Source organism: Cyprinus carpio, unplaced genomic scaffold, assembly GCF_018340385.1.
Source record: "Cyprinus carpio isolate SPL01 unplaced genomic scaffold, ASM1834038v1 S000006558, whole genome shotgun sequence".
Taxonomy (NCBI): Eukaryota; Metazoa; Chordata; class Actinopteri; order Cypriniformes; family Cyprinidae; genus Cyprinus; species Cyprinus carpio.
This window is the reverse complement of record NW_024879220.1, coordinates 190,989-205,672: the sequence shown is the minus strand read 5'-3', so window position 1 is coordinate 205,672 and position 14,684 is coordinate 190,989. Positions and strand designations below refer to the sequence as shown.

Here is a 14,684-nt window from a genome sequence, read left to right as displayed (position 1 = left end):
GTAAGCTAACAATGCTTTTGAGAAACGCACCCCAGAAGAGCACATTACCATACTTCTCTTAGTGTATCTTATGCATACTGTGCATAGAATGCTATTTTTTTTTCCTGTGTACCTACAATACCCAAGTAACTTGCTAGATTTGGCAAAATGTGTAGTATAACAAAGAACATATGCCATAATGCAACTGATATTTATTTCAGTTCATCCGTCACATTGTGTGTTAAGAAAACATAGTCAAAAGAGTGCACTTAGTTTTTTATAACATTATATTATCTCCAAGTAGTTTTATTTAAGATTTGATTAACACTACAAATGCACATTCAGTACAATTAAGTGCACTTGTTGAATATAACTAACTACATGTAATAATTATCCCAAATCTTAGATTTAGATATTGTAATACTGTATTTTCTTAAAATATTAAAACCTTTGATTAATATAATGATGTTGAGTAGTCCAGTGCTATAAATGTGCCATTATTTTACCCATCACTTTATAGTCCAATTCATATGCAGAAAATAGCTATATCATGGTCAGCGTTGGGAAGTTACGCTAAAAACGAAAGAACAGTGTAATCAGATTAATATACAAATTACTTTATCTATAAAGCATTGCATTACTTATTACGAATTGCTTTTGAAATTCCATATCAACCTCAACCAGTTGAATAATATAAGGATAAACATGAAACTGATTTTATAAAAAAAAAAAAACAAATAAATATAATAAATTTGTATAAATTATTCTTGAACTGACCAAATAATTTAAATGAAGAAGGTTACATGAAAAAAAATAAAATAAATGAGAGTAATCCCTTACTTTACTTTTTCAAGGAAAAAGTAATCAATTTACTTAGCAATGCATTATGCATTACGCCCGACACTGATCATGGTACTGTTTATGTAGCTATATCAGTCCCTGTACTTTACCAGAATTTAAATTAAACTACTGTGTTCTGCTATTCATTTCACACAGGTGGAGGTGAAGCCGTATGTGTTAGATGACCAGCTGTGCGACGAATGCCAGGGGGCACGTTGTGGTGGAAAGTTCGCCCCGTTCTTTTGCGCCAACGTCACCTGCCTGCAGTATTACTGCGAGTTCTGCTGGGCAAACATCCACTCCCGCGCCGGCCGTGAGTTCCACAAGCCGCTGGTCAAAGAGGGAGCCGACCGTCCCCGCCAGATCCACTTCCGCTGGAACTGAGGACTCCAGGAGTGCCGGGAGCGACACCATGCAAGACGACGCAGAAACAACACATCTGCTGCGGGAAGAAAAAGATGCTTAGTTTGGCCCCTGAACCCAAGCTGTCAGTATATAGTACATAACCGTATACAGTATATAGAGAATATATATGACTATAAATATATAAATATATCTTTATCTTTTGTAGCAGCCAGAAACACTACAAGCCTCAGTTTAAACTCACTACAAGTTTATTTCACCAAACCACTTCTTTCTCCTCCCTCCCTGTACATCTCAGGCTCGGAACAGAGTTTTTGTGGTACGTTCGTGTTTTTTAAAAAGGAGATTAAGAAAACAAAAGAGATTGATTTTTTTGTAGTTTTTTCAAATTATTTTTATATGTGAGATTTAAAAAAGTAGAAACGAGAATGTTTTCGCTTGGGGGGGCAGCCTGTCCGTACTGTTCATTCGTTCTGTCCGTCGTGTGTCCGTCTGCTGCTAAATCCCCCCCAAGTGGGCAAAGTGCGCAATTGTCTCTGGAAAACCCTTGATGACGTAATCTCTGAGGCCTGCCCTGGATCTCGAACCAAAGGTAGCAAAATGAGCGTCCTAAAAACGAGACGTTTGCCGCGGAATATACAAAAAAAAAATAGTAAGCTTAAACCCCCCCCCCATCCCCCTTTGATGTTTCGCTCCAATGTGCTCTTAACAGGAATAGGAATGATTCAATAACGAATTACTGAGACTTTCCATTTTCCACTGGCAAAAAAAAAGACAATACCTCAGAATATTAATCTGGCTTGTTATTGCTCTATTCTTGCAATTTAATCACAAGCTATAGAAGAAGCTTTGCTGCTATATAGGATATAACGAATAGATAGTGTCTGTGTTCTATGTAATGCCATTGTGACGTCACTGGCGATACACAGAAATGCAGTCCGTTCCCTCTCGCACGGCATTGCCGACCGTCGCCATGGAAACACAGAATGTGAAAACTTGCGTGCATGTTTGTGGCTGTACATCATTTGCATGCAGTGTAAAGGTTACCAGCACATATAAGACAGAAAAAAAACACAAACAAAACATGATGCATATTAATGATAAACAGAGGAATTTATGTAGCATGAGGCGTAAAAAGGTCAGACACTTAGATATATAAGATAATCAATACTAATAACGAAAGGAAAAAAAAAACTGTGTAAAATTCTTCGTAAAACCTTTGCATGCGTTGTTGTGATGATTCCTTTACGAACTTATTACGAGAGAAGTGATGTTAGTTTAGAGTAGTGAGTTCTGCCATTTTGTAACTCGATAATTAGTCAAGAGACTGTGTGCTGTCCTGTGGTTTTCGTGTCTTGTCTTCGTGCCGTGTGAGTCTAGTTATGAATTGAGGTTTCAGTTCTACGAAAACTAGATCTTCTACTAGAGGATCGTCTCTCGACATTTAACCTTTGCCCTTCCTGAACACCCCTGAATGCCACCCCTCGTATTGCGATAGAGCGCAGGACTTTGATATGTGTAGTTCGTAGGAATTCGCCGAAGGAATCGTACCCGTGGTCGTTTTGTCTGTGCATGGTGGGTACGTGTGGTTCGTAGTATAATTTCCAAATGAAATCTATTGGTAAGAACAGACCTAGAGAAAAGAGAGGAGAGAGAACCCTGTCGCAAATATTTTTGTAAAGTTTGCGTTTTCGCTCGGATCAGTCTTATGGACAATCTCAACAGAAGCAATGGCCACTGGTGCCGTGACCAGTCGTTCAGTACTGTATCGCTCTTTCTGTCTGTCTGTCGTTCTTTTTGCACTCTATATATTCTTGAGTTCTTGGGTTGGTACCCTTGTAGTACTGTTGAGATTGTGTATGTGATTTAACCTTTAAGTGTCAACAGTGAGCTGAGATTGTGTGTTTATTTATTGCATATATGTGTGTATTTATTTGTCGATGTGTCGCCTGTTTCCAGACTCTCGAGGACACGTAATGCACTACCTTTTATCGATTTCTCTCCTCTCTTTTCTCCTCTTAGAGAACCAGTCCCTTTTTCCCTGACATTTGGAGTCAAACGCAAAACAGTCTCTTTAATTTTGTATCACATCACCTTTTATTGTATACTATTTGGAAGAATTGCGACCTATTTTAAGTCTATTGGATAATTTAAATATCTTTATTTTTTGCATAGTAATTTATTTGATTGTGTAAGATGCTGGACCCAGATTCTATTTAAGCGATGACGGCAGTCTGCCGTGTACTCGGAGTACGTAGCGAAAGTGTTTCTGGGAGCTAAACAAGATGGCCGCTTCATCGTCATCGGTGTCTTTCGCTCTGTCGGTGACAAGTAGCACGCTCCATTTTCCGTGTTCAACACTGTTGCTTCGTACATGTATGTGTGGGTTTTTGGTTGTCGTCGTCATTTTGAAAAATCATTATTTATTTGACTATTTTTGTAGACAGATAACTATTTGATTTAAATTGTATTTTTCTATTTCCTCTCTCACTTGATTTGCCCACGTATTTATGGTTACGTTCACACGCAGCGTCACGCTGGAAGACGCAAAAGGCCGTTTCTTGAATCGTCCATGCAGTTGTGTGTGTGATTGAGTGAATCTATTTATGTATTATTGCTTAGCACACATCGATTTGATTACTATTTAAGTTGGTCGTGTATTTAATTTGAAGGAAGGAAGCATTGAGGGTTCTACTATGTTCATGGAAAACACTTGAGACTCTCCCTGGTTAGATGGAGGGGTATCAGCCCTCCCCTCACTGATACTCAGAAACTTGAATATAACACATTTTGAAAGGCTTACTAACCTCGAATCTGTGTTGTGACGTGCAATACTGTTTCTAATGTTTGTATAAAAAAGTGAGAATTGCAGTGTATACCTTTTTAATGCAGATTTATTTTTTTCATTGCATATTTTGCAAATTTCTGATTCACAGTGTCATTTTTTACTGTCAGAAAAGATGAAACCCCTTTTTTTCATTGCAACTATTTTTAAATCCAGATATCTTTGTACTGATGTAAATGATTGTAGTTATTTTGGATAGTGTTTTGCTAACAAAAGGAGAAACTTTTTCATGCATATTTTTGTTCGTTGGTTTGGTTTTTGTTTCTTGTTTTGTTTTTTATTTTACTCTAATAGTAGCAAAATATTTGGGATAATTTTTCATATTATATGTCATTAATATTATTTTGTATTTTTACGTGGAAAGATATGAATATATAATTTTATGATGCTAACTGCTAAAATATTATTTCAATTTGAATTATTTTTAAAGCTAAAATCTTTGTAATATTGTTCTAATGTTCTAGTTTCTAAATCAAGTTTGTGTATAGATTCACGCAAGTGGTTTATGAAGTGTTCAGACTGTAATTATTACTGAGTGGCTCTTTGATATGCAAACTGAATATCATGTTGTTCCTTATTTTGATTTGTTTTGTATTTAAATGGGGTGTTGATTACAATCTTTTCTTTCATTTCCTGAATAAAGACCCATTCTGTTCAGACACAAGCCACGTCTCAGCTGTATTATTTTGTATGAAATATCTGTTAATTGGTTTTCCTGGTTGTTGTTTTTTTTTTAAACATTTAGTGAGAAGTTGTATTAGTTGTGAATAACAGAAGGGAGGAAACACTTTTTAAATCATTTTATGGAGATTTTAATTTGCAGCTTAATAGAGGAATCGAATGCATGAGCCTTCAGGCGCCCCCTGGAGGAAGAAGCACTTTTGTGTCAAGTTTTGCAACTAAAAAAACAACACAGAATAACTAGTTTCATCACTTGCAGCTCTACCAGTGTTTTTTATTTTTTGACTTGTCCATGCGGGCTTCAATAGATTGGTAAAACAAACAGACAACTTCGCACCTGCATTAATGAACATCGTAGTTCAATATGTAGAGGTGATCATAAATCTCCAGTAGCTAGATTTACTCATTCTTTAATTTAACTAATTTTGATAATCATAACTAAAGCTTTTTGCCATATTCTCCAGGCTGCCACGTTCATCTCTGGCTTCAGCTCTGAGATCAAACCCCTCTGGCCTGAAAGAGCTTGATTTGAGCAAAGATTTCCCCTAAATGCAACGGAATAATGCAGCTTTTTATGGTCATTGTAGAAAACAGTGCTCTCACAAAACTGTGGTCAGTATTTCCCAAAGCCAAAAGTATAATTTGTGAACGTTGAAGAAATGAGAAGGGATGGGTGCACCAAGGATATAAAGTAAAATTATTACACTTCTATAGATTATAATTGTTCTAAATTCTTTGTCCCTGCAGCCTGGACTCTTGTGAACTCACTCCAGATATGTGAGGTTTAGCAGCTACAGGTCTAAGCCAAAACTTAAGCCTGAAGGAGCTGAACAATTCGTGCAGACTGTGGATATTAATGTGTGGTTGGTAGGGGAAAACGGTGTTCATGAAATGGAATAGAAAGTAAAAAGAATGGAATGAGAATTAGAAAACAAAATAAAATATAAAAACTGCAGTTTGTGCAGCAGTTTCATTTGAGAAATTCTCCACTGCTTGAGTGTGTAGTGTATGATTGCTGTAGCTAATCTGTGATCTCACTGAGTAACGCTGGAGGTGTGTCTTTCAAGTGGGTGGTTCAAAATTCTCCCCACAAGTAAATCGGGAATGCTGAAAGATCACTGCAAACATCTTGCAGAAATGCACTCATTTAGAGAGATTGATGAACAGAGAGGGACGGAGACAGAGAGAAGCATGAGGACAGATAGAGAGAAGTCAGAGAGAGTCACAGCAGTACAGAGGGAGAGATGATTAAGGCATATATGTATCTGCTCCAAATGTTTGGCTTATTCATGGATGCACAGAAAGTAAAAAAGAAGAGAAGTAAAAGACAAAAATTCTGAAGCCGAGAAAATACGACACAGCCCAAACTGAGGAGTTCAAACAAGTAAAGGACATCACTGAAATCGTAAATCAGCACAACGAAAACAGTCCTGCGACAGAAACTGGCAAGTCACTATTTTTGTTGTTTAGAGCATGTATTAAACAGGATCTGTTTAATACTGCATTTGGTTAAATATTGTTAATATTTTATATGGTTTTGTCATAAGTTGGAGATTGTGATTGTGAGATGTAACTTTTTAATAAAAGCAGTATTTTGATTTAGAACCATTTGTTGTGCTTTTCAAAGATATCAGAGATTATTATAATTTTTTATTTTTTATTTTTGGTAAGATCAGGTCTCATGTTTTACTCACCCTCATGCTGTCTTAAACCCACAATAATAATATATTTTTAAAAAAAATGTATAGGTAACAACTCTAGATTTACTTCTGTTTCTCACATAAAACTTTTTCAAGACTTTGAATAGTCCACAAGTCATATAGATCACTATTATGATAGAAATTTCACTCATTCTGTGTTCCAAAAAAGAAATACATATGGGCTGGAAAAAAACATGAAAGTTTGTAAATGATCAGTTTTCATTTTTTCGGTGAACTTTTCCAGACTACAGTTTTATGATGGGACAGATTTGTCTTAGTAACAGTGTTTGTCTCTCAAAGGAGGATGTTTGGTAGTATTTCACACTTCTGCTGAATGTCACAGATGTTTCATTGCATTCACCATCACAAACTGGATTTAAGAGCGTATAATTGTGTTATGGTCTAATCTGCTCTCACAGCTGTGCTTGGCTCATCAGTGAGTACCCCAGCTAACAGAATTTTGTTACTAGAACGTTCTCCATTTATTAAGTGTTGGTTCTGGGAACATAAAAAATGTCCAGTTTTCTTGACATTAGAGGAACATTTTTAAAAGGTATGATGTTCCAAAAACATTAAACAAACCAAAAACATAAAAAATATTCAGCATTCAAATAACATTGATTTGTAACATTCCAAAAACATAAAAATATCCAGTTTCCTTAATGTTAGTAGAATGTTATTTAAAGGTTAGTATGATGTTCCTGAAACATTCTTTCACTCATTCAAACACATGCTGTGAACAAGCACTGAAAGAAAGAAATAAGAACACAAACTACAATTTTTTTCAGCCACAGCCTTAGATGAACTGAAGATAAAAGACACTAAATCTCTCAAGATCTGATAAAATAACTCTACAAACAGCATTACCAGCTTCAATTGTTACTAACCAGATTTACTTTATTTCTGTCAGACACCTACAGCAGTTCCTATTGAGATTTAACAGAGGTTGAGAGGTTGATGTGTTATTGAAAATGTTTGACGTCACCATCACGGAGATCAGTGTTTGGTTTAGTTTTGCTGTTGACCCTTGACTTTTGTTGAGTTGCTTCATTTGCAGCAAGTGCAGGTGTTTTTAGAAAAAAATTCTGCATTGATAAAGCAGATTAACATGTCTTTTTTAATAACAGACAAATGACTGCATTTAAGTAATTGCATTTAGACAACTGCTTTTTATGTTGTTTTGCTTAGTTTTGGATTTAAAATGATATATGAGAAAGAAGTAATGAACTCATGTAAATAAAAAAAAAAAAAAAAAAATCTAACGTTTCAGTGGTTTATGTAAGAGTGTCCAAAACTATTTAAAAGTTTAATACATCACACTTAGTAGGCATCAGCACTCATCATACAAACCTCAACAATGGTGACAATAATAATAAATAATAATAATAAAATAAAAAATGCAGCAATGCATGCTGGGAGCATGAATGTGTTTTGTATGCTGGCATGAAGTATGTCACCATTGTTGTGTTTCATTCGTCGAATGTTGATGTCACAGACATCAACATTCAGCATTCTAAATTGCAACAACAATGTTACCAATTATTTATTTTCAAATTGTTTGCGTTATTTAAACCACTTTAATGCAGTCGTTTCTCTGTTATTAAAACAGACATGTTGAGCTGTTTCTACAACGCAGAAATGTTTTCTGAAAACACCTGCAATTGCTGCAAAAGAAGCAACTCAACAAAAGTCAAGGGTCAAGAGCACAACAAAAGACTAATCTTTCTAAACACTTATCTCCATGATGGTGACATGATGGTGAACAAAACATTTTCAAGACATCTAAACCTGCTGTTAATTCTCAATTAGAACTGATGTAGATGTCTGACAGAAATAAAGTCAATCTGGTCAGTAAAAATAGAAGCTGGTAATGCTGTTTTTTGGAGTTGTTTAATCAGATCTTGAGAGATTTAGTGTATTTTATCTTCAGTTCATCCAATGCTGTGGCTTAAAAAAGTTGTGATTTGTGTTCTTATTTCTCTTTCTTTCAGTGTTTGTCACAGCAGGCATTTAATTGAGTGAAAGAATGTTTCAGGAACATCATACTAACCTTTAAATAACATTCTACTAACATTAAGGAAACTGGATATTTTTATGTGTTTGGAATGTTACAAATCAACGTTCCTAGAATGCTGAATTTGTAAATCAAAATTAAGTTGAAAGAACGTTTGAGGAACATCATACCTTTTAAAAACGTTCCTCTAACACCAAGAAAACTGGACATTTTTTATACACCCATAAAAAAAAATTCTTATGTTCCCAGAACCAACACTGAATATTTGGGGAACGTTCTTGTAACAAAATTCTGTTAGCTGGGACAGCTATGAAGGACAGATTTCTGAATGGCGAGATGATTTTCTGCAACTTTTTGTTGGTAGAGATTCATTTAAACCTGATCTCTGATATCTGAGCAGCACAGCTTACACAACCACAGAGCTACAATTTCAATGTTCTGTATTGCTTGTATGGTTTCAGAATGCTTTATTTGAGTGCTAAAAATCAGGTGGTCTCAATATTTAGGTGCAAAATACAGAAAGCCAAAGATGAGAACACCAGCATGGATGTAGTCCAACTCTCTGTTGGCAAATAATATGACAACATGTGCTCGTTTCTTCTTCTGTGTATTTCCAGGTGTCTTTTGCAATTTTTTACAAACTTAAATAATGAAAGCATAATTTCATGACTCAAAATATCTTCAAATATTACAAAAAGCCTTATAACATTCTGTATGTGAGTGTGTGTGTGTGTGTGTGTGTGTGTGTGTGTGAGATTCTGAATTTGTGTGTGTGTGTGTGTGTGTGTGTTAATCATACACCTGTCATTTATCATGCATTATGCATAAAATTCTGAATTCTGAATTGTGCATAATATATGCCAGTGGGTAAAGAAAAAAAAAACTTACTGATATATTCTTTGAAAAAAATTCTTTTTACAATTAAATTTAATGCAATACATACATTTATCTTATTTTAAGGATGTTTATTTAACTGAAAAAACAAGACAAAATGTATTTAATGCAACAACATATGACAATAATTTGGTACTAGAATCAGTATATTCAGAGTCTTACACTCATGTTGCTTTCTGAAGTAGTTCAGTGATGTTGTAGCTCTGGAATGAGCTGGAGCAGAGCCTCAGACTCATTACAATATCATAATTTAGAATGGCCTATAAGATGACTTCTGCCGCATACCATGCATCTGAGTTGATGTCAAAACTCACAAAGTCCTGCAAGGGTTCAGCATATTTGTGGATGTATGAACACACACATTATAGGTAATCGCATGCTGGTGCACATCTGAATTCTTAAGGACACAATATGTGACCTTTTTGGAATACTTGGCAGGGATAAAGTCAGATGTGCAATCATAATAAACTGCTCATGTAGTAATTTTCCTTTTGAAAACATGAATTGAGAAGCTGTGCAGTCTTGTTTTAAGTACGGTACAATGCATGTGTTATTTTACCAATGTTTTTGTTTCAAGACTGGACAAGTTCTTCATTCTTAAGAGTCTCAGTATTGTGTTTTCATTTCTGTAAACTGGGCTCTGGTAAATTCCCCTGTTGATCTGAAATCTCTTTTAGTAAATGTTTCAATTTTATAACATCTTTTCCCTGATATGATCCAATAACAAGCAAATAATAAACACATGCACTTAATGTATATACATTTGTAAGATTTATATTAGATTTGCTTTTTTTTGTGTAATTTAATGCACAAATTGATTGCCATATCTGTGTATGTGTGGTCAGCAAAAAGTCTAAACAATAAAATTATCTGTTATGAAACTTCCTCTTAATGTGAAACAGTTTGTCGTTCTGAAATAGAGACACTTCTTATTTCTTTTACAAATACACTGGCATGATTGCCTGTAGTCTTGTTTTAAGCCTGTGACACACCAAAATGACATCATAAAACAGACAGGGATGAAAGCTGACTGTTGTTTTGCTTTGCCTGTGTCTAGGCCAAAATTTGTGCTTGAACACATGTACTGTATGTTCTGTTCTTTCGCAAGCGGAAACAGCTCTACATACCAGCAGGTGGCAGTCATCTGTATTTATCATTTGACTAAGACTGCGGATGTACAAACGGTAAACAAAGCAGCACTTCATTAACATTTTGAATATGAATAATACTGATCAGCTGGACTTAATTCCAGATGGCCATGAAAATGTTGGCGTATTGGAATGCTCAGAAATGATGAAGATGTAAAATGACAAGAGCCTTCTGATTTTTTCTTGCCTTTGCCACTTTGGTTTTTCTTCTCATGCACTGATTCACTAAGCTGAACAGCCAATCAGAGTCACTGATGGAATCTGACTATTGCCAATAGTGTGGCATGCACCACAAAAACTGGGCACTCAGCATCAGCTTAGTGTGTCATGACCTTAAAGAAGAGATCAGCCCAAAATTGGGTGAACAATCTGGTTTCTGTTTAATCCTTGCTCTATCATTTTTGTGCTTAGGTCTGAGGATGTGGACGATTGTGGGTGTGGTCTGTCTTTCTCAGTGCATTATGGGTCAGCTGCTGGAGGCCAGAACCAAAGGAACCCTGCCTCAGTTTATTTGCAGCATTCCAGGTGTGCCAGGAGCCCCGGGAAAGACCGGACCCCCTGGGCCTCGTGGAGAGGATGGCCATGTCGGAATTCCAGGAAGAGATGGGAGGGATGGACGGAAGGGGGAGAAAGGAGAAAAAGGAGAACCAGGTAGAGGACATTTCCTAAGCAACTGAATGGTTTCTCAGGCAAAGCTAGTCCCTGATGATGTGAACGATCATAAAATGTTTACGGCTAAAGTTAACTGAAAATGATTTGTCAAAGGGTGCTTCTCATTTCTTATTTGTACATCCTTGCTACCTTTCCTTGCATCTTAGCTCCACCCCCTTAGGCCTAGCATGACACACTGGATGATTTTCAGCTGTCCCAAACAAAAGACATGGCATTGTGAAGCAATCATGGCGATTTCTGTGATTGTGTTTCCTAATCATTGGTCCTGTGCTGTACAGTGAGAGAGGTTCAAAGGTAAAATGTAAATGAAAATTATTATGACAGATGTGAAGGGGAAGGAGAATTTATATGTGCATCAGGTTTTTCACTGAAAAAGACTTCTTTTGGATACACCTGTGTATCCTCACTTGTGACTTGTTAGGAAGCCTCCTCACACCTCGTTCCTTGCTTCCTCACGGTGTAATTAGAGAATGTACTTCTAGATGGCTGAGTTCCGGGTCACAGACTCGAGGACGTAGGAGCGAGGAAACATCATTCATTATGAAAACAAAAATCAAAACTTAAAGGTTACAAACTTAAAGTGTAATTTTTTTAAGCTCCACACTTGCCCATTGGATGCAGTGATGTCAAATGAAGTTGGGGTTGATTGATCTGCCCTGAGTTCCCAAGTGGGATGTTTGACTTCAAGCAGCATTCTAAATGTTATTTCCAAGTAGGTGGTGGGACAAATCCAAATTTTCAAGTTGTCTGGAACCCAGCATAAACTATGAAGGAAAGTGGACCTCGAGGGCCAGAGTTGAGAAACCTTGCAGTAGAAAAGCGTTGTCACATTCAGTTCCTGGAGAGTTTAGCTTTGGCTCCAATCCTAATCAAACACACCTGAAACAGATAATGAAGGTCTTCAGGGTTACTAGAAACTTCCAGGCAGGTGTTTTAGAGCTACACTCTGCAGGGAAGTGGCTCTACAGGACCAGGGTCTGACACATGTGCAGGAGAATATTGTTTGGAAATTTGGTTCAGTAAATTCTCTGATTCGTAATGACAGGTTATCAAATTTTGATAAATCACACACAGTTAAAAATCCTATTAAGGACGAGTATAAAGAACTGAAGGAATTTTTTTATGATGTAAATGACAGATTTGTAGTCCTGGGAGAGATCTGAGTTCCAGAAAGATATACATCATAGCATTTTAGCGTTTCCAACCGCATCCTGCATTCTGAGTATGGTGGTTTTTATTAATAAGTCGTGTTTACGGGAAGCCGTATTTATGGGAAGTCATGGCCTAACGGTTAGAGAGTCTGACTCCTAACCCTAATGTTGTGGGTTTGAGTCTCGGGCCGGCAATACCTCGACTGAGGTGCCCTTGAGCAAGGCACTGAACCCCCAACTGCTCCCTGGGGACCGCAGCATAAATGGCTGCCCACTGCTCCGGGTGTGTGTTCACGGTGTGTGTGTATGTGTTCACTGCTGTGTCTGTGCACTTTGGATGTGTTAAATGCAGAGCACGATCTCTGAGTATGGGTCACCATACTTGACTGTATGTCACATCATCATCACTCATAATGGCAAATTATTTGATGCAAAAATTTCCAGTGCAATTGTGATATTGTTTAAAAGGATTTTTGGCTTAACATAAACATCATCTTGTGTTTGTTTCAGGCCTCAGAGGTAGAGTCGGGTCGACGGGAAAGCTAGGGGAACGTGGAGAGAGAGGTTTCATTGGGAAGCGTGGACCTGAAGGTGATCCTGGAGATTTAGGGCCTCCTGGTCCTCCAGGACGTCTCGGACTAAAGGGTGTCAAGGGCCAACGAGGCCCTCCGGGAGAACCAGGTATCTGCAGATGTGGAAGTTTGGTGCCCAAATCCGCTTTCTCTGTAGGCATCACCAGTAGCTACCCCACTGAGCAAGCACCTATCAAATTCAACAAAGTCTTGTTTAATGAGGGTGGCCACTACAACCCAGAGACAGGGAAATTCATCTGTGCTTACCCAGGAATATACTACTTTTCTTATGACATCACTCTGGCCAACAAGCACCTGGCCATTGGTTTGGTTCAGAATGGACAGTACCGGATAAAGACTTTTGATGCCAACACAGGGAACCATGACGTGGCATCTGGCTCCACAGTGATGTTTCTCAACCCAGAGGATGAGGTGTGGCTGGAGATCTTCTACAAGGACCAGAACGGCCTGTTCGCTGACCCTGGCTGGGCTGACAGTCTGTTCTCTGGGTTTTTGCTTTATGCAGATACAAACTATATGGATACATTGGCAGAAGACTACAACTAGCAGCTGTGGTAACATCATTTAATGGTGCTATCTTGGATTGGGTCATGCTGTTTTTCAGCATTCACGCCATGAATGCTCACATTTTTAGACACTGTTTCCATTTTTAAAAAAAGAGGTTGTATAGATAAAAAAGTCCTGCATTCAGTCACCATTTATATTGTTAATACAGAAAATAAAAATTATGTTGTTACCTATCATAAAAATAAAAGTAAGATTGCTTTTGTTTTATATACATTCATCTAATTGCTAAGATTGGGGATTTAACAGTTTTAGGCTGAAAATATTCATATTTTGAAAATTCCAGTATATGGCCAAGAACATATTCAGAACAAAGAATTAATGTTCATGTGAAATATTATATTGTATTATACAAAGAGTATATATTGTTCAATTTGTTGACTAATAAATACGTAATGACAATGTTTGCCATGACAGCTTATGCTACATTATTTTTTGCTGTGTGTATTTATGTGTCAAATGAACCCAAAGATTTGAACAGAAACTCCCTTGGTTTTATTGTTTCGATGAGTCACTTCTTGAATTCAGTTTAATTTGTCATAAGAGAGTTTGTCAGAGGAAACAGCTCAACCATCTGGACTGTTCTGAGACCTTGACCTGAACAAAAGCTCTGTGGATATATAAGTGTTAGAGAGTAATGCAATATTTGTTTTGAATATTTTGGGCACTTTTTTTTTTTAATCTGTTTAGAAGTAGAAGAAAAACCAGACATACGTTTGTTAATTTCAAGGTATTAATAACTTTAAATAAGATTATTGGACCAGTATGTCCCTGTAAATTCTGCACTTGTGTGCTCATAAGTGCATTTTAGTGCGTAAATCCTCTCCATGTGTCACCAAATAGATAATTATGGGAAAATGTGTTACAGCCAGACAGATGATTCTGTCAGAGGATAGAAAAGTAAAAAAAAAAAAAAAAAAAAAAAAAAAATTATTTAAAAAAATGTTTTACACTGAAGGTCAGTGCCTTCACATGAGTAATCCAACAACAGTACAGAGTTTTGCAGTTGGGACAAATATGTGGAAACCAAAGCTCAGAATCCTGAAAACGCCCTCTTTGAATTTTGATTACAGCCATCTGAACAAGATCAAATAACTACAGTACAGAATGGGGAAATCTACGCATTGGTTGGTTTTTATTAGGGAAAGAGGAAAAACTAAAACAACTCAAAACTTTATTGCAGAACATATTTGTTTTCTGGAGCAAACAGGAAGATGTTTCCAAAAATACAGTGAATGAG

The 14,684-nt window shown here is 36.8% G+C and overlaps 2 protein-coding genes across 3 annotated transcripts in view; both read left to right on the top strand.

Moving 5' to 3' along the window:
* LOC109073043 (cytoplasmic polyadenylation element-binding protein 2-like) overlaps nucleotides 1-4,691 on the top strand; it is a 33,862-nt gene extending 29,171 nt beyond the window's left edge. The window contains exon 10 of the mRNA XM_042754618.1: nucleotides 976-4,691. Coding sequence (XP_042610552.1) covers nucleotides 976-1,203 — 228 coding nt within the window. The 3' untranslated portion in view covers nucleotides 1,204-4,691. The remainder of the gene's footprint in view (nucleotides 1-975) is intronic.
* Nucleotides 4,692-5,598: 907 nt separating this feature from the next.
* LOC109065384 (complement C1q tumor necrosis factor-related protein 7-like) lies at nucleotides 5,599-13,495 on the top strand. 2 transcript variants are annotated; one of them, XM_042754614.1, is made up of 3 exons: nucleotides 5,599-6,153; nucleotides 10,876-11,115; nucleotides 12,798-13,495. In XM_042754614.1, exons 2-3 carry the CDS (start codon nucleotides 10,884-10,886, stop codon nucleotides 13,424-13,426), a joined length of 861 nt encoding a protein of 286 aa, XP_042610548.1. In that variant the 5' UTR covers nucleotides 5,599-6,153; nucleotides 10,876-10,883; the 3' UTR covers nucleotides 13,427-13,495. The 2 variants fall into 2 exon arrangements, with proteins under 2 accessions (XP_042610548.1, XP_042610550.1); XM_042754616.1 differs by lacking the exon at nucleotides 5,599-6,153 and adding an exon at nucleotides 10,162-10,500.
* Nucleotides 13,496-14,684: the final 1,189 nt, after the last annotated feature.